At 35.9% G+C, this 21,704-nt stretch overlaps 1 protein-coding gene across 2 annotated transcripts in view; it reads right to left on the reverse strand.

Moving 5' to 3' along the window:
* Positions 1–12,396: 12,396 nt before the first annotated feature.
* LOC309820035 (cadherin-10) overlaps positions 12,397–21,704 on the reverse strand; it is a gene marked incomplete at both ends in the record, with an annotated part of 122,784 nt that continues 113,476 nt past the window's right edge. The window contains 3 exons of one of the 2 annotated variants that reach the window (XM_082650497.1): positions 12,397–12,881; positions 15,596–15,847; positions 19,012–19,120. In XM_082650497.1, coding sequence (XP_082506623.1) covers positions 12,397–12,881; positions 15,596–15,847; positions 19,012–19,120 — 846 coding nt within the window. Of the gene's footprint in view, positions 12,888–15,595; positions 15,848–19,011; positions 19,121–21,704 lie in introns of both variants that reach the window. The other variant, XM_082650496.1, reaches the window with a different exon arrangement.

Consider the following 21,704-nt stretch of genomic DNA (forward strand, 5'->3'; position numbering starts at 1 on the left):
TCTTGGCATGGCCTCTGAGGACTCACTGTTAAAAAGAAACACGGCACCTTCAGGAAAGGACTAAACTGACGTCAAGGGCCTTTCCCTTGCAGGAAAATGAGGCAGCCCCCATGCTCAGCCTCTTGCCCACTGACACTGAGGTGCAGCTACTGGTACCTCCACTGATGGCCCTCTAGCAATTTGGGGATCCCCTTGGGACCAACTGCATGGAAAGAGAGTGGGTGTTCTTCCTGAATGGCAGTGCCCATTGTATGTGGTGCAGCCCACTGGAAGGCCGCAGAATTTCATCCTTCTGGCAGCATATCCCTAGACCAGGAGGGCTCTCCTGGCCTGGGTCAGCTGGCAGACATGGTGGCAGCGCCCCTGGCTCTACAACAGGCCATAAAAATGGGACTCCCAAGGGCACACATTTTTACTGACTCCAGGATCGTAGCCAATGGGCTTGTCCAGTTTGGTCTGGACAAAGGCAAATAGATAATTTCAAGATGCAAAAAAAGCTTCTGTGGGGTGTTTCCATTTGGAAAGAGAGAGCCGACTCACATAGGCTGATTACGGTCACTCATGTCTCTATGCACAAATGCCAACAAGCACATTATAACATTGCAGCTCCTTATCCAAATGGCATGCTTGTTCCAAGGCCCCACATGAGCTACCTCCTAGAGTACCACACACAACTATTCTCCAGAGGTGCCATGCACACTAGCAGGGTAGGCCCGTATTACACCCCAACACAGGGGAGTGACAACACTCACAGATGGAGCGTACAGGTGCGAAATCCCCCTCACTACAGGTCTAGCCAAAGTGGTGGTAAATAGTTGCCCTCTTCGCTCCCAAATAAAACTCTGGAAGGCTCCCAGGTGGGGACATGTGCCCCTAGGTGACAGACCCTATTCAGGAAGGCAAATTAATTTTATCTGACCACTGCTGCCCTCTGCTGGAGCTAGTAGGTATGATACTTACAGAGGACTACTGCTGGCGGCTTTCCCCAGAAATGCTGCGTCTCATCACGCAATCTCCTTAACCAGGGGCGTGCTCATCCCCTTGGGTCCACCAGATAGTGTAGATGCAGATCAAGGGACTCATTTAACCTCCCAAGCTGTTTAGTCATGGACTCTAGACCATGGACTCTTGTGGAACTTCCACCTAGCTTACAGGTCCCAAGTGTCCAGACTTATAGAGAAGCACAGCAGTTTACTCAAAGATATGCTCCTCAAGCTTTTAAACCATAAGTGGTCCCCCAAATGGACAGATACTTTACACTAAGCTCTAATACTGCTTAATTCCTGGCCCTCAGCTCTCCAGCTCCCTCACACCTAAGACCAGTCTTATCCAGGGACTCCCTTGTTGGTACTTAAAGGGAACCCTCATTCCATCGACATTAGAGAGGACATCATTCACATCCACTCACCAGAGAAATGCTCCCTTTACCATTTTGATATTTTGATCATCTCCCCATCTTCCACACACTCGTGGCCCAGTAGAGGGTAGATTATACAATATGACCCTCACGTTAGAGAGTCCAAGGAGACAATCCCCAACCAAACTGAGAGACCAGGATTACACAAATTCTACTGACCTAGATGATAACCCAGTACCAACTGTGAAGCTAAGGCCAAATGTGTGTTTTAAATACAACTACATATTTTTTAATTAAAAAATTCATTCTCTATAAGCAACTCTGTTGATAGAGGTCTCCTCACTATCATTACTAACCCTGAGATATAAAGATTTGTTGTTTTATCCTTACCAGGAGTAGGCTTGGATTAAAGAGCATTAACCTTATAGCTGAGCCAATTGTGTTTCCGAACTCCTTTGTGAAGAAAGAGTAGAAACTTGGGCAATTTTATTTAATCCTCACTTGTATTTCCTCATATGTAAAATGGAGATAATAATAGTATTTACCTTACAGAGTCATTGTGACTATTAAATGTATTAGTATATGTAAGACTTTGAACAAACCCTGGAATATTAGGCACATAAATGTTACTTATAATCATCACCATCATCATCTCTATCATCTTACTCAACACTATTATCATAAATTAGATATAGCCTTACCATGCTGTGTATAAGAACACACATTAAAGTTGTTGCTAATCAGTGATATTTTAGGTACTTATGTTTACTACTTAAAAGATGCATCATTATATTTTAAGTGATTTGGAGAATAACTTTGGTGTTTGTCTTCATTTTTTTTACTTTTCAATAAAATTGAAAAATTTATACTAATGAAAGTATCTAGGCACAAAATTAATTGTGTTCAATGTTTTGTGTTAATAAAGCACTGAGATATTAGTTTCACAGATAGGGAAATTGAGACATAATATGATTACTTTTAAATAAATTACTCATTTTGACAATGAATAAACCAGTAATTGAATTTTACTTTTTCTATTCTTATCTCAAAAATAAGTTTATAAAAGTGTGCATCGAGTTTGCATATCCTTCCATCCAATCACCTAAACTCTGTCTACCAGGCTATCACTTTTGGGAAGATGATGTAAGAAAGTTTCAAAATATAACTGGCATAATTGTGCATAGCTACTGTCAAGAATTCCTAGGCAGAGACTGTCATCTTAAAAGGTTACTGTGACATTTCTAGAATATGCCTTTTCAAATATGAATGAAACATGTTGCCTTTTTGGTTGAGGGTAAGGAAGGCATGGAACCTGAAATTTTCCACAGTGCCAAAATTAGAAAACAAAGTATTAGAATGCCAAGATTAATCAATCACTCAACAAGTATTTATGTAATACCTACTTAGGTGTCCAATGCATTGCTTGGAACTAGCATTTTATCAGGTTTAAGTGTTTAACCAAATGCAACCTAAAAATTAAGGAGCTGCCTTAATCTAAATTATATAGGTCTGCCAATAGAATGTTCCATATGTTGGTGCTACTAAAGTACCTACATGCTTCTGAATGAATATTTTCTATGCTCAGAGTTATTACAAAGGCAGAGACAAATTCTACGTGTAATAAAATTTAACTCTTTGAAGAAACAAATATGAAAGTTATGTAGTTAAGATGTATACATATATCATCATGTTGTACACGTTAAACTTATACAGTGTTATATATCAATTATATCTCAATAAAGATGGGAAATGATAAATAATAGTTTCAAACAAATAACTTTGTAGTGCGAAAGTCCTGCTCTTCTAAAAGAAAAGTTGAATATGCCAGAAGCAGAGTCAATCACTGGCTGCTTTTCACAAAGGTTCATTGACATTAACAACATCATTTAGGAAAGATTTAATTTAAGCTATATTAATAGTGGGGATAATGGAAGTAAATGTAAACTGTAACACAGTGGCATAGATTTTACATATTGATTAAAAAGTCATTTAAAATCCTCTTGACTGTAAAAGGAGAGAGGCAAAGATCATGGAAAGAATCTTAAGAATGCTTCTAAATATTTCACATTGTGCAGGTGGTTTCAGATAAATTTGGGAATGAAGTTGCTGTGCTATCCTTCCTGTGGAGTTGTAAATGTCATGTTCCAAATTCAGGATAATTCCACAGCTGGAAAAGAGCTTTCACATAGTGTCTACCAGTTTTCTGTTATGCTCTTATTAATCATTAATTCTTTCCTATATAAATCATTTAATTTAATAAAGAATATTCATTGTGCTACTAATGTATTAATAACTTAAACTAATCCATTTATAATAATAGTAGAAAATAAGGTTAAACAAAGTAACTTTATTTGCCTTTTTTTTGTTTTTGCCCTTACTAATTAGAGTTGTGAAACATGCCTTTTCTCCTCTTTTTTTGCTTAGCTGGTTTCCAGATCTTCAAATGACTTAGCTAGCTCAGCACGGGAGTAAGTATTATATTTGTAGCATTAAAGAAATAAAGAGATTTTCAGGGAAATTGGACGCAAAATGTAATACATATAAAAAAATGTTAGAGTGGATGAAAATAAATTATAGATAGATAGATAGATAGATATAGTTTTGCTGGCTTTCTTTTTTTTGGAGCCCATATTTGCTTCTGTTTTTATTTTTTTAATTTTTATTATTTTCTAATTTTGTCTGCGTTGGGTCTTCATTGCTGCACGCAGGCTTTCTCTAGTTGCAGCAAGCGGGAGCTACTGTTTGTCATGGTGCATGGGCTTCTCATTGCAGTGGATTCTCTTGTTGTAGAGCACAGGCTCTAGGTGCGAGGGCTTCAGTAGTTTTAGCTCACAGGCTCTAGAGCACAGACTCAGTAGTTGTGGTGCACGAGCTTGGTTGCTGCATGGCATGTGGGATCTTCCTGGACCAGGGATCAAACCCCTGTCACCTGCATTGGCAGGTGGATTCTTAACCACTGAGCCAATGAGAAGTCCCTTGTTGTTGTTTTTAACCATCAGTGTACCTTTTGGCTCCAAGAATCTTTGCTCATTCACATCAATTCTCTCAGCTCGTTTCCTTTTTTTTTTTTTTTTTTGTGGGTTCTTGATTCAAGGTTGTCTCTAGAGTCCATGCATAGGTAAATATGCAGGCTGTTCTCTTTGCATATCAATATCTTCATATATTTGGCAATCTCAACAAGTCAGGCTTTTTTAAAGTAATCAAGAAAATACACATGGGGCGGGAGGGAGGGAGATGCAAGAGGGAAGAGATATGGGAACATATGTATATGTATAACTGATTCACTTTGTTAGAAAGCAGAAACTAACACCCCAATAAAGATGTTAAAAAAAAAAAGAAAGAAAATACACATCAAACTCTTTATACCCAGTAATCATAGCCTGTAAGGAAGAAAACAAGAAAAGATTACAAGAAGGACATCAATTCAAACATTGAACCCCAATGTTCTTGGAATGGAAGAATCAACATTGTGAAAAGGACTATACTACCCAAAGCAATCTACAGATTCAATGCAATCCCTATCAGACTACCACAGGCGTTTTTCACAGAACTAGAACAAAAAATTTCACAGTTTGTATGGAAACACAACAGACTCCAAATAGCCAAATCAACCTTGAGAAAGAAAAACGGAGCTGGAGGAATCAGGCTCCCTGAATTCAGACTATACTACAAAGCTACAGTAATCAAGACAGTATGGTACTGGCACAAAAACAGAAATATAGATCAATGGAACAGGATAGAAAGCCCAGAGATAAACCCATGCAAATATTGTTACCTTATCTTTGATAAAGGAGGCAAGAGTATACAATGGAGAAAAGACAGCCTCTTCAGTAAGTGGTGCTGGGAAAACTGGACAGCTATATGTAAAACAATGAAATTAGAACACTCCCTAACACCATACACAAAAATAAACTCAAAATGGATTAAAGACCTAAATATAAGGCCACACACTATAAAACTCTTAGAGGAAAACATAGGCAGAACACTCTATGACATAAATCACAGCAAGATCCTTTTGGACCCACCTCCTAGAGAAATGGAAATAAAAATAAACAAATGGGACCTAATGAAACTTAAAAGCTTTTGAACAGCAAAGGAAAGCATAAACAAGATGAAAAGACAACCCTCAGAATGGGAGAAAATATTTGCAAATGAAGCAACTGATGAAGGATTAATTTACAAGCAGCTCATGCAGTTCAATACCAAGAAAACAAACAACCCAATCCAAAAATGGGCAGAAGACCTGAATAGACATTTCTCCAAAGAAGAAATACAGATGGCCAACAAACACATGAAAGAATGCTCAACATCACTAATCATTAGAGAAATGCAAATCAAAACTACAATGAGGTATCACCTCACAGCGGTCAGAATGGCCATCATGAAAAAAATCTACAAACAGTAAATGCTGGAGAGGGTGTGGTGAAAAGGGAACCCTCCTGCACTGTTGGTGGGAATGTAAATTGATACAGCCACTATGGAGAACAGTATGGAGGTTCCTTAAAAAACCAAAAATAGAACTACCATACAACCCAGCAATCCCATTACTGGGCATATACCCTGAGAAAACCATAATTCAAAAAGAGTCATGTACCACAATGTTCATTGCAGCTCTATTTACAATAGCCAGGACATGGAAGCAACCTAAGTGTCCATTGACAGATGAATGGATAAAGAAGATGTGGTACATATATACAATGGAATATTGCTCAGCCATAAAAAGAAACAAAATTGATTTATTTGTAATGAGGTGGATGGACCTAGAGTCTGTCATACAGAGTGAAATAAGTCAGAAAGAGAAAAACAAATACCTTATGCTAACACATATATATGGAATCTAAAAAAAAAAAAAAAAAAGAAATGGTTTTGAAGAACCTAGAGGCAGGACAGGAATAAAGACACAGATGTAGAGAATGGACTTGAGGACACGGGGAGGGGGAAGGGTAAACTGGGCCTAAGAGAGAGAGTGGCATGGAGTAATATATACTACCAAATGTAAAATAGATAGCTAGTGGGAAGCAGTCGCATAGCACAGGGAGATCAGCTCGGTGCTTTGTGACCACCGGGTGGGATAAGGAGGGTGGGAGGGAGACGCAAGAGGGAGGAGATATGAGGATATATGGATATGTATAGCTGATTCACTTTGTTATAAAGCAGAAACTAACACACCATTGTAAAGCAATTATACTACAATAAAGATGTTTAAAAAAAAAAGAACGAAAAGAAAAATAAATATTTAAAACAATAAATAAACCCTCAAAAAAAAAAAAATTGAACCCTAGTGCCTTTTGGCAAGGAAGCAGGAGCATCTTCCTTGGGGCTCTGGTCTTCTGTTCCCTTTCACCATAATCTTTTTCAAAACTTTCCCTGATCAACTGCCCCTTTTTCTGATCTTTTTGCAATATTAAATTCCCATCATGACCCAGACCCCAACCACATCAGAACAGAACCTGAAAAGTTAGTCATTCTCTGACTGTAGTATTTATTTTATGTCAATTCCCACTATTATAATTTTCAACACTTTGTAAATATTCTAAGCACATTTACTATGTAACTTCGTTTAAATCATCGTTTTGACTTTCTCAGATTTGTGTGCCCTTCAGAATATATCTCTAATTTCCTAAAGCAATTAGTCAAAATAATTTTTGGCTAATTAACATTTATCCTTAAAACAATATCCAAGTACTATATCAGTCTGGAAGTAAAATCGTTCCTGGTAAATGAGCAAAATAATCACTAAGATACCTCCTATAACTTTGAGTAGTTCATTATCTGAATAAAGGAAGAAGCAGAAATATCATATGCATAATATGTATACATACATATTTAAAATTAAGTATAATATGTGATAAATCCAAAAGTACAATATTTATGAATTCTTCCAATATGTGTTTGTTGAATACCTGAACAGATAGACATGATTCTGTGTATTGGACATCACAATGAAAAAACACAAAATCCATGCTCTCATGAATTTTACATTCTATTTGAGGGAGAGAGAAAATAATCATAGTAAACAAATAAGTCATATAACATGTTAAAACTGTGGTAGTGTTAGGGAGAAAACAAATGCAGTGTAAGAGCAACGGGTTAGTCTAGGGAAATTCTATAAGTAAGGTGGACAGTGTGGACCGTAATTAACATAGCATTTTATAGAGAACTTATAAAATAGCATTTTATAAAGAAATAAGGACATGGCTGGAGATAGAAGGAATGGTCAGTATAAACACATGAAGTCAGAGGGGAACAGTAAAGGGTGAGAAGCTGGAGCAGAGTAAATGGGAGAAGAGGTCGAAGCGTTCTGGACAGGCCTTCAGGATATTATAAGGAGTTTGCCTTCTACTCTTGAGTAAAATGAGGAAGTAGAGTTTAGAACCAGGGAGCAATCAGATGGGAAATTCGTTTTGAAAATATTTCTCTGACCTCGGTGCTGACGGTAGAGTATAAGTGGGGCAAGGTGCAAGAGAAAGGCCAGTTAGGAAGTTAATGCTCCTAACAATGGAGAAAACAGGTGTTGATGGTTTGAGTTGGGTAATGGAAATGGTGAGAAGAGGTGAGATTCTGTGTATGTTTTTTTTTGTTGTGTTTTTTTTTTTTCCGGTACGCGGACCTCTCACTGTTGTGGCTTCTGCCGTTGTGGAGCACAGGCTCAGCGGCCATGGCTCACGGGCCCAGCCGCTCCACGGCATGTGGGATCTTCCCGGACCGGGGCACGAACCCGTGTCCCCTGCAACGGCAGGCGGACTCTCAACCACTGCGCCGCCAGGGAAGCCCTCTGTGTATGTTTTAAAGATGAAATGAATCCAATTGCTTGCATGGGGGATTTGCTAGGAATAGTATGGTCACAACAGTTAAAAAGTCTTGGTGTTGGGCTTCCTTGGTGGCGCAGTGGTTGAGAATCTGCCTGCTAATGCAGGGGACACGGGTTCGAGCCCTGGTCTGGGAGGATCCCACATGCCGCGGAGCAACTAGGCCCGTGAGCCACAACTACTGAGCCTGCGCGTCTGGAGCCTGTGCTCCGCAAAAAGAGAGACCGCGATAGTGAGAGGCCTGCGCACCGCGATGAAGAGTGGCCTCCGCTTGCCACAGCTAGAGAAAGCCCTCGCACAGAAACGAAGACCCAACACAACAAAAATAAATAAATTAATTAATAAAGTCCTACCCCCAACATCTTCTTAAAAAAGAAAAAAAAAATGTCTTGGTGTTGAGCAAAACATTGGAGTAAAAAAGGAAAGACTCGGCTCTCTCCTGCACCCTCAGCAAAAGTAACTAGATGCTTCTATCTTACACTATTTTCAACTTATAGGATGTCCAAGCAGGAGCCCTGTACCCCTCTCTGTGGGTGAAACCTGCACTCTTTCAGAGCAATGGGAAGGTCCAGCAGCCAGGTGCAAAAGGACACCAACAGTCTACTTTATTTCAAGCTTGGGAACAGAGGGCATTTCTAATAGATCTGTAGTAGATTTGTAGTAGATCTGGAGGGGCAGCATGGGAGTCAGGGAGGTTCCCTTTGCAGCCACCAGCAGCTGCAGCTTACTTAGTCCTGCAGCACTGCCCAGGGGTGCCCACACATGTGCAAGGCCACTGGACAGGGAGCTGCAGCACAGGGTCAGCACTGCCAGCAGGGAGGGGGGTGCAGCTGGTGAAAGCATGGTGAAGCCATTATATATAGATACTTAGGTAGATGTGTTGATAAATGAACCCAAATATGTAGATATCCCTAAGTCTCAATTCTACATCTTAAGTTTATTTATTTTAGAGTATCCTAAACATCTAATTACTCATAGTTTATGTCTGGAACTCTTGCAGTTGTGTGACAGTATCTACTTAACATATACAGAGAAACCTCAGTCTAAGAGTATTACTTTATCATTATATAAACGTTCTTTGATATTTCATTGAAAATAGAATCAATGAGAATTGATTAACTTAATCACCATTTCTAATGACCGAAGGTTTATAAATCATTTTATTTCCCTTATCTGAATATTTAAAACATAAAAAAGGGGCTTCCCTGGTGGCGCAGTGGTTGAGAGTCCGCCTGCTGACACAGGGGATACGGGTTCGTGACCCGGGCCGGGAGGATCCCACATGCCACGGAACGGCTGGGCCCGTGAGCCATGGCCGCTGAGCCTGCGTGTCCAGAGCCTGTGCTCCGCAACAGGAGAGGCCACAACAGGGAGAGGCCCGCATACCACAAAACAAAGAAAAAAAAAAACATAAAGAAAGGATGGCAGAATAATTTCTTTTCACTGTACTTTAAAAAGTTAGTACAAGTTAGGTATTTTGTTACAAATTCTGAGAGTTTTGGTAATTATTTTGCCTTTTCCCCCCCCATTGTCACTAATAGAATAATTATGTACATATATATAAATTATATATGATTTATTATTACATCTCTAGGATCTAGAATATTCTTTGATTTTTATAATAACTGCTCAAAATAATTGATAAATGAATACATGGATGCATAAATGAAAAGTCCATGGTTGTATGATAAAATCAACATATTACTGAGTGACATTTTTCCCCACTCCACATATAATAGAAATTGTGGACATAGAATAATCTATATATTGGGCCTGCTTTTGGGAGAGTATAATGTAAGGGAAACTTACAGTCTGAGCAGGTCCTTATAGGTGTATTTTTAATTTCAGGACCTCCAAAAAATTAATTATATAACATATCACCGTCATTATCAAAAAATATTAGGATATCTGATACCAAGGACTGTTTCAGTACTCTGAAAAATGATTTCTGTACAATATAGATTTTATATTGCCAAAGAAGCCTGCTAATCAATCTCTTTAAGGAGAATTTTTGGAAACCTGATTTGAATAATGCAAAAGCTCACTGATTCTTTAAATATCTAAAAGTTGGATGACAAAATAAACGATAGAGCAAGTTAATGCCAGTCTAAAATTATCTGTATGAGGATAATTAAAAATATTTAAATAAGAATTCCAATTACTGACATCTAATATTAATAAAAATAACTAATGCTGGAAAATTTTTAACTAATTTTTACTCAAATGAATATTATAGTTTTTTTTTTGTTGTTTGTTTGTTTTTTGCGGTACGCGGGCCTCTCAGTTGTGGCCTCTCCCGTTGCGGAGCACAGGCTCCGGATGCGCAGGCTCAGCGACCATGGCTCACGGGCCCAGCCGCTCCGCGGCATGTGGGATCTTCCCGGACCGGGGCATGAGCCCGTGTCTCCTGCATCGGCGCGCGGACTCTCAACCACTGCGCCACCAGGGAAGCCCGAATGTTATAGCTTGAATCATAACTAATGTGAAATGCTCGTGAGATATACCTTCTTTTATCTTTTCCATTTGTTGATGATTTTATTTGAATAAATAAACCTTCTAGCATACTGAGGGTTTTCTCAATCTTTTGGGTGGGTGCATGGGTTCTTGGAATATACGAAGTTGACCAAGTTAGGTTTTACTGTGGTCTGATGTGTCAGCCTTGTAACGTGACTGTAATTTTAATTAGACCACATGGGTTGTTTTTCTTTCATGACTAGATTACTATGCAAACTTAAATGTCTGTGGTCAGAGGGATATGTGTCTTGCAGCCTGGAAGCTGGGGAACAAAAAGCATTCAAGAAGATTGAAATAATTAATTCTGCATTAAGGATATGTCAATATTGCCCTCTGACTCACTCCAAGAGCATACCATTTTCACTAATTGGAAAGTACACAAATCTTTGGTATTGTTTACGATAAACTCAGCAGGGAATGTGACTTCCTAGTGTAGGCCCAACAAAGTGCTCCATTTATGAATAAATCATGTTTGGATCTTGAGAAAAGAGGCATCAGTTAGTGGCAGTTGGCTTCCCTGAATATCAGGAACTCTGGATAATTAACTGCCAGTACTTTTTTATTTCTTTCTATTGAAACATTCATTGACAGAAAAACAGACTTTGTTACCAATATGCAATATGTAATGCATTTTGGGAAACATTACATAATTCCATTGCTGTATCTTAATGGAATATTCAGCATTATTACTGTCATTACTAGGCATTTCAAAGTCACCGTGGGAGGTAAGCCTATTTTCCATTAAAAGATTATTTCAGTATGAAATCTGTCTGAACTATTATTGCCCATAAACCTGAATAGCACAAATGCCATACAAAAAAAGAAAACGTTTTATTCTTTCAGATATTATTTTAGTGAATAAAGACAAAATGAAATTACTGCATTGCTGGTGTTTGGGGATATTTAGCATAAGGCTGGTCATGTTTTACATGTGCTTATATGGTAAAGTTTTAGGTGATCTGTAAATGACTATCCCTCTTAATGTGAAGAGTTTTTCACATATCACAGCATAGCAAGACTCATTGGAAAAATAATTCTTCCCTAAATCATATTAATTTGGTTAGAGCTCTCAATAGTAATGATAATGATTTTGTGTTCTTACCTGTATTCAGTGGAATTTTGTACCAAGATATTTAGTCTGTGGAGAAACTTTTTCTCCCTAGAGAAAAAAGAAGCTAGAGACAAGGTAGTTGTAAAAACTGGTTTATTTTTTTTAAAAAATAAATACAAAAATATAAATATAAAACATTAGCAGATAGAATTTGATGAAATGAAATTGCACAAACGTTTGTATACCAGGTTGCATATCACACCTACTAACACCACATGTACATTTTTTTTTTAATTTAACATACAGAACAGGATATACCTTAATTTTTTTCTTCACCTTTAAGAAACGGAAGCGGCTTGTTTGTGAGGCTGCTTAAGGGAGAACTATCCTGTTCATGTTTCTGAAATTATCTTTTATTTCCTAAGAAGGACAACACTGAATTTCCATAGCTTTGGCTCTTGGAAGTGATTAAATAAAATGTCGTATATATTCCATGAGACATCCTACAGGGAAGAATTAATGTAATTAATGAACAAATTAAAAAGGAAATGGGAAAAAAATTGTGCTGAGTGGCAGGAAAATTTTCCTGAATATCAAATATTGTGAAGTGGAGACGGTGTCGGTAAAGTTACTTCCTCTTGCTTGAGCAGAACATATATCCTAGGTTAAGAGTCTTTGTCACTTTCCCCGCCACCGTACATTTCCGCCAGCTTATTAAACCGAGGCCCCCATTCTCGGAGGTAATCGTAGTTTTGGTCTCCGTCAGTGGTACCTGATTCTAAAGAACTCAGAGATTCTGCGATGGAATCGTTTCCTTCATAGGCATACGTTGCAAGTGAGTCGTAGGGCGGTGCGGTGGGATCCAGATCGTGCTCTTTTAGCCTTTCATTAATGAAATCCCGGACATCCGTGTTATCCGGAGCTGTCGGAGTCCTCCGTGGGATAAATAAAGTTTCCGGAATAATATCTCGCCGCAGCTTTTTTTCCTCGATAGCTGCAGGATTCCTCAGGGTGCCGATATCAAAGGCCTGGGTGTCCTCCTCTCCGCCACCTTCATCGTTATAGCTCACAATGTTGTCTCTGATATCTTCTTTAGACAAGATCAGAGGCTCTTTTTTCCGCTGTCTTTTCAGAGCTGCAAACAGTACTACTATAACTTGAAAAAAGAAAAAAAATGCATTAGAGGTCCATCTGAAACACATATTAATAAATAACGAGTGGAAGTACTATAAACGAGTTTGTTATTTAGGTTTTCTGGAACTGGTTAGAATTTAGGGTTAATTTTGTATTTCCATAATTTTTTTTTTTTTTGCAGGGCTTGTGGGGAGGGGGAGGCGTGAGAGGAGAGGGGAGTGTTGAAGGATTTAGCCAGGATGGTTAGAGTTTAAGAACAGTGGTTCTAATTTAATTTAAAGCAATGTGAAAGGTTTTTTCAAATACAGTGACTTATTTTATCTATTTTTCTAAGAACTGTTTAGAGATAGTTCCTGATTGTACAGATGTTATTTATACTTTGCATTAAATAGTGACATAAGATGTTGTTTAAAAAATAGACACAAATCAAATTCAGCTTCAAATAAAACAATGAAGAAGGGCAAAAATACGCCCATATTTTTACATCCTTATGCAATATTAAAAAGGCAGCTTTCTTCACAAGATATGGAGTATCCATATCTGTTAAATAGCTTTGTGGATGGACTTACATATTCTTTTTCCTTACATTGTTACTAGAAGGCCTTAATTACTGGGAAAAAACGATCACATTATTTAGACATTATTAGTTTAGAAATTTATGAGGTTTTCCATGGAAATATATATCACTCATGAGCTCAAAAAAAAAAATTGCTGGATCACATGATGGCAAAGAGTAAATTCAAATTACTACCCTGAATTAACTACAAAAATTATGTATGAATCTCAGCTATATGTATCTTAATGAGTATAGATCCACAAGTAGAAATGTCTATCATTCAGACAGGACATTTCCCTACTTCCATGGGAAGGTATCAGTAATAATAATAATATGCTTATTATTTTAGTAATCATCATAATGGTAATAGCATAAAAGATAGGAGAAAGCTAAAATCATTTTCCCTCTGGTTGTATTAGTTTCCCACCCTCATTCTTTATCCCCAAACATTTTGGTCATAATCCTTTAAAAATGATGATTTAGAGAAACAGATGTGAATTCAGTTAGATGAGGAAAGGAAGGGAAAATATCTTACCAGGTATATGTATGAAGAAATATCTATATTTATTTAGCCTCATTAGAACAAACATTTAAAGGATATGGGATTTATTACTGGTCTTGACTGAATGTGTCCCCTAAAAATTCATATGCTAAAGCCTAAATAAATTCCCAATGTGATGGTGTGTGGAAGTGGAGTCTTGGGGAAGTAATTAGGTCATGGAGGTGGAACCCTCATGAATGGGATTAGTGCTCTCTTGACATGACACAGGAGAGAGGATTGCTTTCTGCCCCTTGAGGATACAAGAGAAGACAGCCGTCTGTGAAATAGGACGTATGCCCTTGCGAAACATGAAATCCACCAGTGCCTTGATCTTGGACTTCCCTGTCTCCAGACTGTGAGAAATAAACTTCTGTGGTTTAAGCTACCAGTCTATGATATTTTGTTACAGCAGCCTGAATGAAGGCAATTATGTTGTTATGTAAAATGGTATTAAGTTATGTTTTCTGTTTTATTAACTCAGAACAGTAAGACTTCTTGCCCTCAAGCTTGTGTGAGAGGGCAGACAAGGGACTTTTTTTTTTTTGCTGTACGCGGGCCTCTCACTGTTGTGGCCTCTCCCATTGCGGAGCACAGGCTCCGGACGAGCAGGCTCAGCGGCCATGGCTCACGGGCCCAGCCGATCCGCGGCATGTGGGATCTTCCCGGACCAGGGCACGAACCCATGTCCCCTCGTGTCCCCTGCATCGGCAGGCTGACTCTCAACCACTGCGCCACCAGGGAAGCCCGGGACTTTTATTAATGCAACAAAAAAGAAAGTTTTAATCCATTGACAACTGTTCTTGACCTTCAAACTGATTAAAAAATAAATAGGCCACCACCAAGAGAAAGAAAATGTTTATTCTTCAAGTTTTTGAGAAAATGTGACCTTTTCTTTTGGCTAAATTCATGATTTGTGCACACACATAAACTTGTGATGTAACGATTTTAAACCTCAGATTGCTTATGATCAGCTAAAGGATCTTAGCCAGTAAAAAATGTGCTAATAATGAGGATAATGAAACGTACTAAGATTGGCTTCAAAATCCCAGTTCATTTCACTGCTTCTTAAAATATCAGATACAGTGTTTTTTGATTGGAGTCACAAGAATACTCCCAATAGTTTTAAGATAATGCAACTAGAGAGTAAACAATCTGATTTTTAACTCAAAAGCAGTTAAAAAGCAATTTGTTCTGGGTTATAAAATCAAGTATGTTTTAGGGACAAGTGAACGAGGTAAAGGGCTATGTTAACATTATATAAGTGAAGAGGTAAGATAGTGAGGCCATTGTCCAGCTGTAATAAGAACCAAAAACAGTGGAAATACTTTAGATTTACTGGAAAACTACGTATAAAGACTGACAGCAGGTGCCTTGCCTTAGTTCAGCCACTCAGAAATTGTGTAACCTTGGAAAACGTTTAGAACATCTCTAACTTTCAGTTTCATTATTTAAAAAGGGAAGGTAATGACTCTGTCTGATCAGATAAAATATTTTAATACAAACAACATTCCACTGTTAATTGATGTCTGTCTTAAATTTGGGGGTTAGTTTTAGGGGAAGTATTTTAATAGTAACATTTCCACTTACAAACACTGTGAAGTAAGCCATCTAGGAAATAATCACGGTTTCTTACCCAGCAGAATAATGATGCAGAGGAGAATGGCGACCAAGGCCCCTGTGCTGAGGCCGGCAGGAAGGAGCAGGGCCTCAGCGCTGCAGGACTGCATGTTGCCTTGGCTGTCACATGCGCACACTCTGATGGTGAGTGTGCCAGTGCTGCTCTGAATCGGGTAATCGTTGTCCGATATCACCACAGGCAAGAGATAGGTGCTTATTTCATGTCTACTGAAGCCATTTTTTCTGGTTAAAATTCTGGCAGTATTATCTAAAATAAATTTTAACATATTACAAATGGCTTTGGGGACAATACATTTGTCTCATCCTGATCAACGTGGTTTGACACAAAAATAAAGAGTTGTTTGTGTAAAATACAAAATTGATATCAATTTCCCTATCAAATATATACAAGGCAATTCAAATATAGATAAGAAAATAAGACAGTTTGAAGAATCTAATACCATTATTACTTATTAGATTTTTAACTAATTTTCAGATGCTTCCAAAATGGTGATTTTTTATAAGTGAATCATTTATCAAGACTATAGAGATGGTAGCATATTGTTTATCATAGTTTTCGAAAAACATAAATATTACGCATACCAAAGAAAAAATTATAGTAAATGTTTTTTATTTACAAATGTATGTGTGTGCACATACACAAAACACACATTAATCCAATATTCATGGAGAAAAATATGATTGGGTAAATTTTAACTATAGTTGTATTTTTAAAATCAATTAAGCATTCAAAAACCTTCAAGAGTCCCGATGTATGAAGAACAGTCAGCAAGTTACTTAATATTTTTGAACTTTGATTTCCACCAATTAAAATGAATACAGTGTGTAACTCAAAGTATTGGTGGAAGACACTAATGTGGAGTGCCTAACAGACACACAGAAAGAAGTAGGGACTTAATCAAGGCTAGCATCCTCCTACCTAGTATATTGCTACTGATATTTCCTTTATCCAATAACTCACCCAGTATCCTTAAATGTGGGTTGTGCATCTATATAATGATATTGAAAAATAAAATCAATATATACTTGGATGATAATTTCCTATTCTGTTTGTCCAATGTTCTGGGTCTTGTTTAGCCAATCCCATACGGATGCTTAAAATGCCAATGTAGGGAAGGGAGTGAGTTAGGCAATTGCTAAATCAAACCAACAGGATAGCAAAATTTAAGAAGAAGAAAAGAACATGACAATCTTTTTGCAGGTGTAGTGGTTGAACATAAAGTAATCATTTCCTAAATTTTAGCAGGAAGTTAAATCTTAGTATATCAGTTAACTACCACATAATCTAGAATAGTAAATTAGCAAAATAGAAGATGTGCATAAGCAAATTTAAAAAATAAATGTAATCCTGATAATGTTGCAATTCTGACTTTTCTTCCAAGAAGTATTAGGATACAATTCTTCCTTTCTCAAACCTACACTAAAACAAACATTTACATGCATATGGGTATTTTCAGAATCTTCTTGCCTTACTTTTAACTTTTCAAAAATTTCTAAATCTTAATTTTGCCTGCAATAGCTTTGATACATTGAAGAGCCAAAAGAAGTTTTACCTTAAACTAACAATTCTGTTTGAATCATTTTATTAAATATTCAGAAAGTCATCATATAATTATGCTTTTGACCTGTAAGTTAGTGAAAAGTGAGGCATCTTTAACAATGTGGTACCAACTGTGGTATCACAGAAGCAGGAAATGTATTTTAAGAAAGATGCAGAATTAAAGATTTTTAAGATGAACATATAGACAAATGCAAGGGTATTTTCTCAAGAAGGTCAACTTTAAGGTGATGTCTATGTCATTGGAATTTCTTTCAAAATTCACCCAATAACAGAAAATAGTGAATTTATGAAAGATTAGATCAAATATTCCATCAGACTTTACTGGTATTCTATTTAGTGTATGTTCAGGTTTGTATTCATATGGCTTCAGTCCTTGCTTTGAGTAACTTATGTAGTATCAGGAACTCTACCCAGTATAGGAAATTGCTACTATTTATCAAAAATTAATTAAGATTAGCCTTGAGTTTTTTCCCCAGTAACTGTGAAGTGCGGTGATAAGATAGTACTATTTCAAGTCTCTATTACTTTTTAAAATTGAGAGGTGGCTTGTTGAGATCTGGGGCTCAGTTTAACAAGAACATAAAACAAATTAAAATACAATTAGAAAGTGGTACAATACAATACAATATTTCAGCTCAGTACTAAGAATGTCCTGTCTAAATTCTATGTTTAGGTTACCAGATTCAGCGAATTAAAGTGATGGGTCCTTTTCTGATATTCAGATATTACATCTGATATTGGGCATTTTGTATTTTATTTGCCAATTCTACGTAAATATTTCTAATCACAATTATTTTAGGTGTCCAGAGGGACAGAAAAGATAGACATTTCAGAAACTCATTAGTAAATAGATGTTACCAACCGATGCCTCCCTTCAGCTGATTTGTGCAAAGATCATACTATATCAAATATCTCAAGTAGTAGTTGCTCAGTGTAAAACTATCCATTATCTTAAACTGCTTTCTGACATTCTGAAATCCACCTAGATATGCTATAGCAACCTGGCTCTTCCAGTGTACATACACAGTTAGGAAGGTATTGTAAATATGCCAATGTAGTTATTAGATTTATTTTAAGAATAATTACATCTATAGTAGCTCTAAAACAAGTATGCCTTTTTACCAAAAACTACCTTATATAATTAGTTTTAACATAAATTTGTTGAAGACAGAAAACTCTGATTACATACTTTTGTTTAGCCTAGAATAATTACCATACATATTTTCCAAAGAATAAAGCTGTTTGACTTTTTGAAAATAGTGACCCGTTTTTGTATTTTTCCTCAAAAATATGTTGCTGCTTTTTTTGAGAATGCAAGAAATATGTTTAGTATTTTTGATCACAGAGTCATTATAAGATTCATATGTTACACAGAAGAATAGTGCATCTTGCCATTGAAACTATGTTTTTGCACCCAATCCCCTCATAGGCTAATGTGGCTACTTTTATTTTTTCTTTGTCTCTTCTATGCCTTTTTGGCTTTGGTGAATCTGCTGCTGCTAAATCTCACTGAAGTTTACACAAGAGTCTCATTGAGCCATTCATTTCTCTGTGTGTCCTACTATTTTGTTATAGGAACTGATTATTCCGGCCTTTCTAATGTTTGCAAGATTCAGTCTTTGCATTAGAACCCATATAGAGTCTTCTTTCACATATTTTATAATCTTAAAATTCAAGAAAGTAACCACTGTTAAGAAATTACCATAATAGCGCATTAAAAATATAATGAAGCCAAAATTTTGTAACACAGATCTATAAATGAATATATCATGTATATGGTAATTGTTATTTTGGGGAAAATTTCTTGTTAATGTCACCTTAAATCATAATGAACACGTTCTAAAATTTACCTTCATTGTCTTGTACTGTGAAGTTTGGATTGACAGCTGCTAAACTGAAGAAAAATTTTTGTCCACCTAAGGGATCATCTTTGTCTACTGCACTTATAGTCTGTATTAGCTGCAGAAGAGAGAAAAATGTATATTTATCAAACTTCCATGGGTAGAATCTGCTTTATAATATATAATTTTTTAATATCCAATTTTGTCTAACATTTTTTAAAGGACAATTGATTTTCTTCCTTGTGCATGTACCTTTGTTTGAGTTATTCCATCTTTTTATTATTACTTAGATTTAAACAAAGTCTCTCTCTCTCCCTCCCACTAGTAATTAATTTAATACTAAATCAATTAAATTTAATTATAATTAAAATAATAAATAGTAACATTGTATTCTTTACAGTTTTATTAGATATAGCATTTGAAATAAGTAGGTATTTCATGTATATTTAAACATTTATCTAGAAGATAAATGTATCTAATGTAGAAATATTTAGAAAATTATTGTGATTAGGGCTTTCCTCTTCATTAAAAGTAAAGTGAAAACTATTCAAAGAATTTAGAGATTTTATAGACAATTACATATAACTTTATAAAGGAAAGACAAACATTACAGTATTATCTAATTTAACAGTAACTGTTCACTTCATTTGCACTGTCAACAGAATTATATATTTTTAAATTCAACATATACGTATAATACTACAGGGATTGGTTATTTTAAAAAGGTCAACTCTGATTTATTTTAGGGTAAGAGAATATAAGAAGCTATCTAGTAACAAAGTAGAAAATTTAACACCTTATACTATAAACAGATGACTGCTTTGAACATATTATACAATTAATTAATATTATACAAATATATATGTAACAGATAGCTATGTATTTTTTGCATATATATACATTTTGTCCTTAACTTATTTATACAATACCATTTTATGTATTTTTGCATATTTTAATTTTGCAAGAAGATTTCAGAAGTTGTTAAATATGTGTTTCAATGCCTAGTAAATGGTCAAATTTATGTTTAACTGAAAGGAATATACTTTTTACTGCATTAACTCAATTTAATATTGTCTGGATATTTGATGTAAGTATTTGTTACTGATGTTTTATTAATTTAGAAAAGATTCTTAAGTTTAAAACACTATGTAAAATAATTAGAAAAAATTAAGGAAATATTTTAAGTATTCCATATTAAATTATTTTTCTTTTAAAGTGTTCTATAAAAATTTAAATGTGGGGCTTCCCTGGTGGCGCAGTGGTTGAGAGTCCGCCTGCCGATGCAGGGGACACGGATTCGTGCCCCGGTCCGGGAAGATCCCACATGCCGCGGAGCGGCTGGGCCCGTGAGCCATGGTCACTGAGCCTGCGCGTCCGGAGCCTGTGCTCCGCAACAGGAGAGGCCACAACAGTGAGAGGCCCGCGTACAGCAAAAAAAAAAAAAAAAATTAAAATTAAAATGTGGTAAAGTTGCGGTACTCCTTAATCATTTATTTCAAAATGATACAAGAAATATAATTGGACCAAACAAAGATAAATGTTAATCGTCTAGAAATAAGTAGCAAAACAATCATTTAAAACTTTAAATAATTTAAAATATATATTTAAAAATCTAACATTATGAAATTTTAGTGGTTATTTAAGATTAAATATAAGCAAGAATTTATGGTTAATGGCTTATCCAGTCAATCAAAAACAAAAAGGTGGTATATATATAAAGGAATTCAAGAGAAAAATGTTAAAATAATTTTAACTAATACCCTTTAAGATGTATCTATTCAGTTACAAATATATTTCTTGACTGACTCGTTTGAGGAGCAGTCTAAAAGATTTTATTTTCAAATAGTGATTTATAGAAATAAGTTGAAGAGGAAAAAAATGGCATAAATGAAATAACATATCAAGAAAGATAGTAGACTAATAGAAATTCTTATGTCTATATATGTCAATATTAATATATTAACTCACATACAGATGCATAAAAATTATAGAAATGTAAAAGTAGAGCTAATGGTCTTTTAAAATAAAAACTACAATGTCTCATAATAAATTTACATTTGCAACTGTGATTACAAATTACAATTCCAGTTCATTTTTATGGACAAAATAACACAGTTCAGAGAATGAAATGGCCACATCTTTACATATAACTGTAAGAAATTATAAAGGTTTACATAAAAATTCTCAATTAAGATGTATTATTTTAATAAAAGACAGTAGCACTGTATATGGTAGCAATACTTCAGCGATTTGCTAATGTATCTTCATTAAATGTTATAAAGGGAATAAGTAAACTCATTTAACAATGCAGACAAAATAGAATGACGTGCTGCAAATCAATATCATATCACAACATACTTTTATGACCAGAAGACTTCTCTATGCAGATGGAGACACTTACTTCCTTTACAAGATAGATTATTTTTCTCTTTGAGATATAACTTGGCTTCTAGCATTCAACTTCCCCATATTCAGCATTTACCTTTTAATACAGTCTTCCTTTGCATTTCCAGTCATACATTTAAAAAGTCACATTTTATTTCGGTATTTGTACCATAAAGAGTTGCAATAGAAATCAGAAGATGGCAATAAGAAGGAGGTAAAACTGTTTCTCCTGTCTCTCCCTATAAGACCTCACTATTTTATTTCGACTAGAGACAAATTCATTTTGACCCACTGCCAATAAAAGAAGTTGTCACAGT

This window comes from Grampus griseus, assembly GCF_964374135.1.
Source record: "Grampus griseus genome assembly, chromosome: 3".
In the NCBI taxonomy this organism is placed as follows: Eukaryota; Metazoa; Chordata; class Mammalia; order Artiodactyla; family Delphinidae; genus Grampus; species Grampus griseus.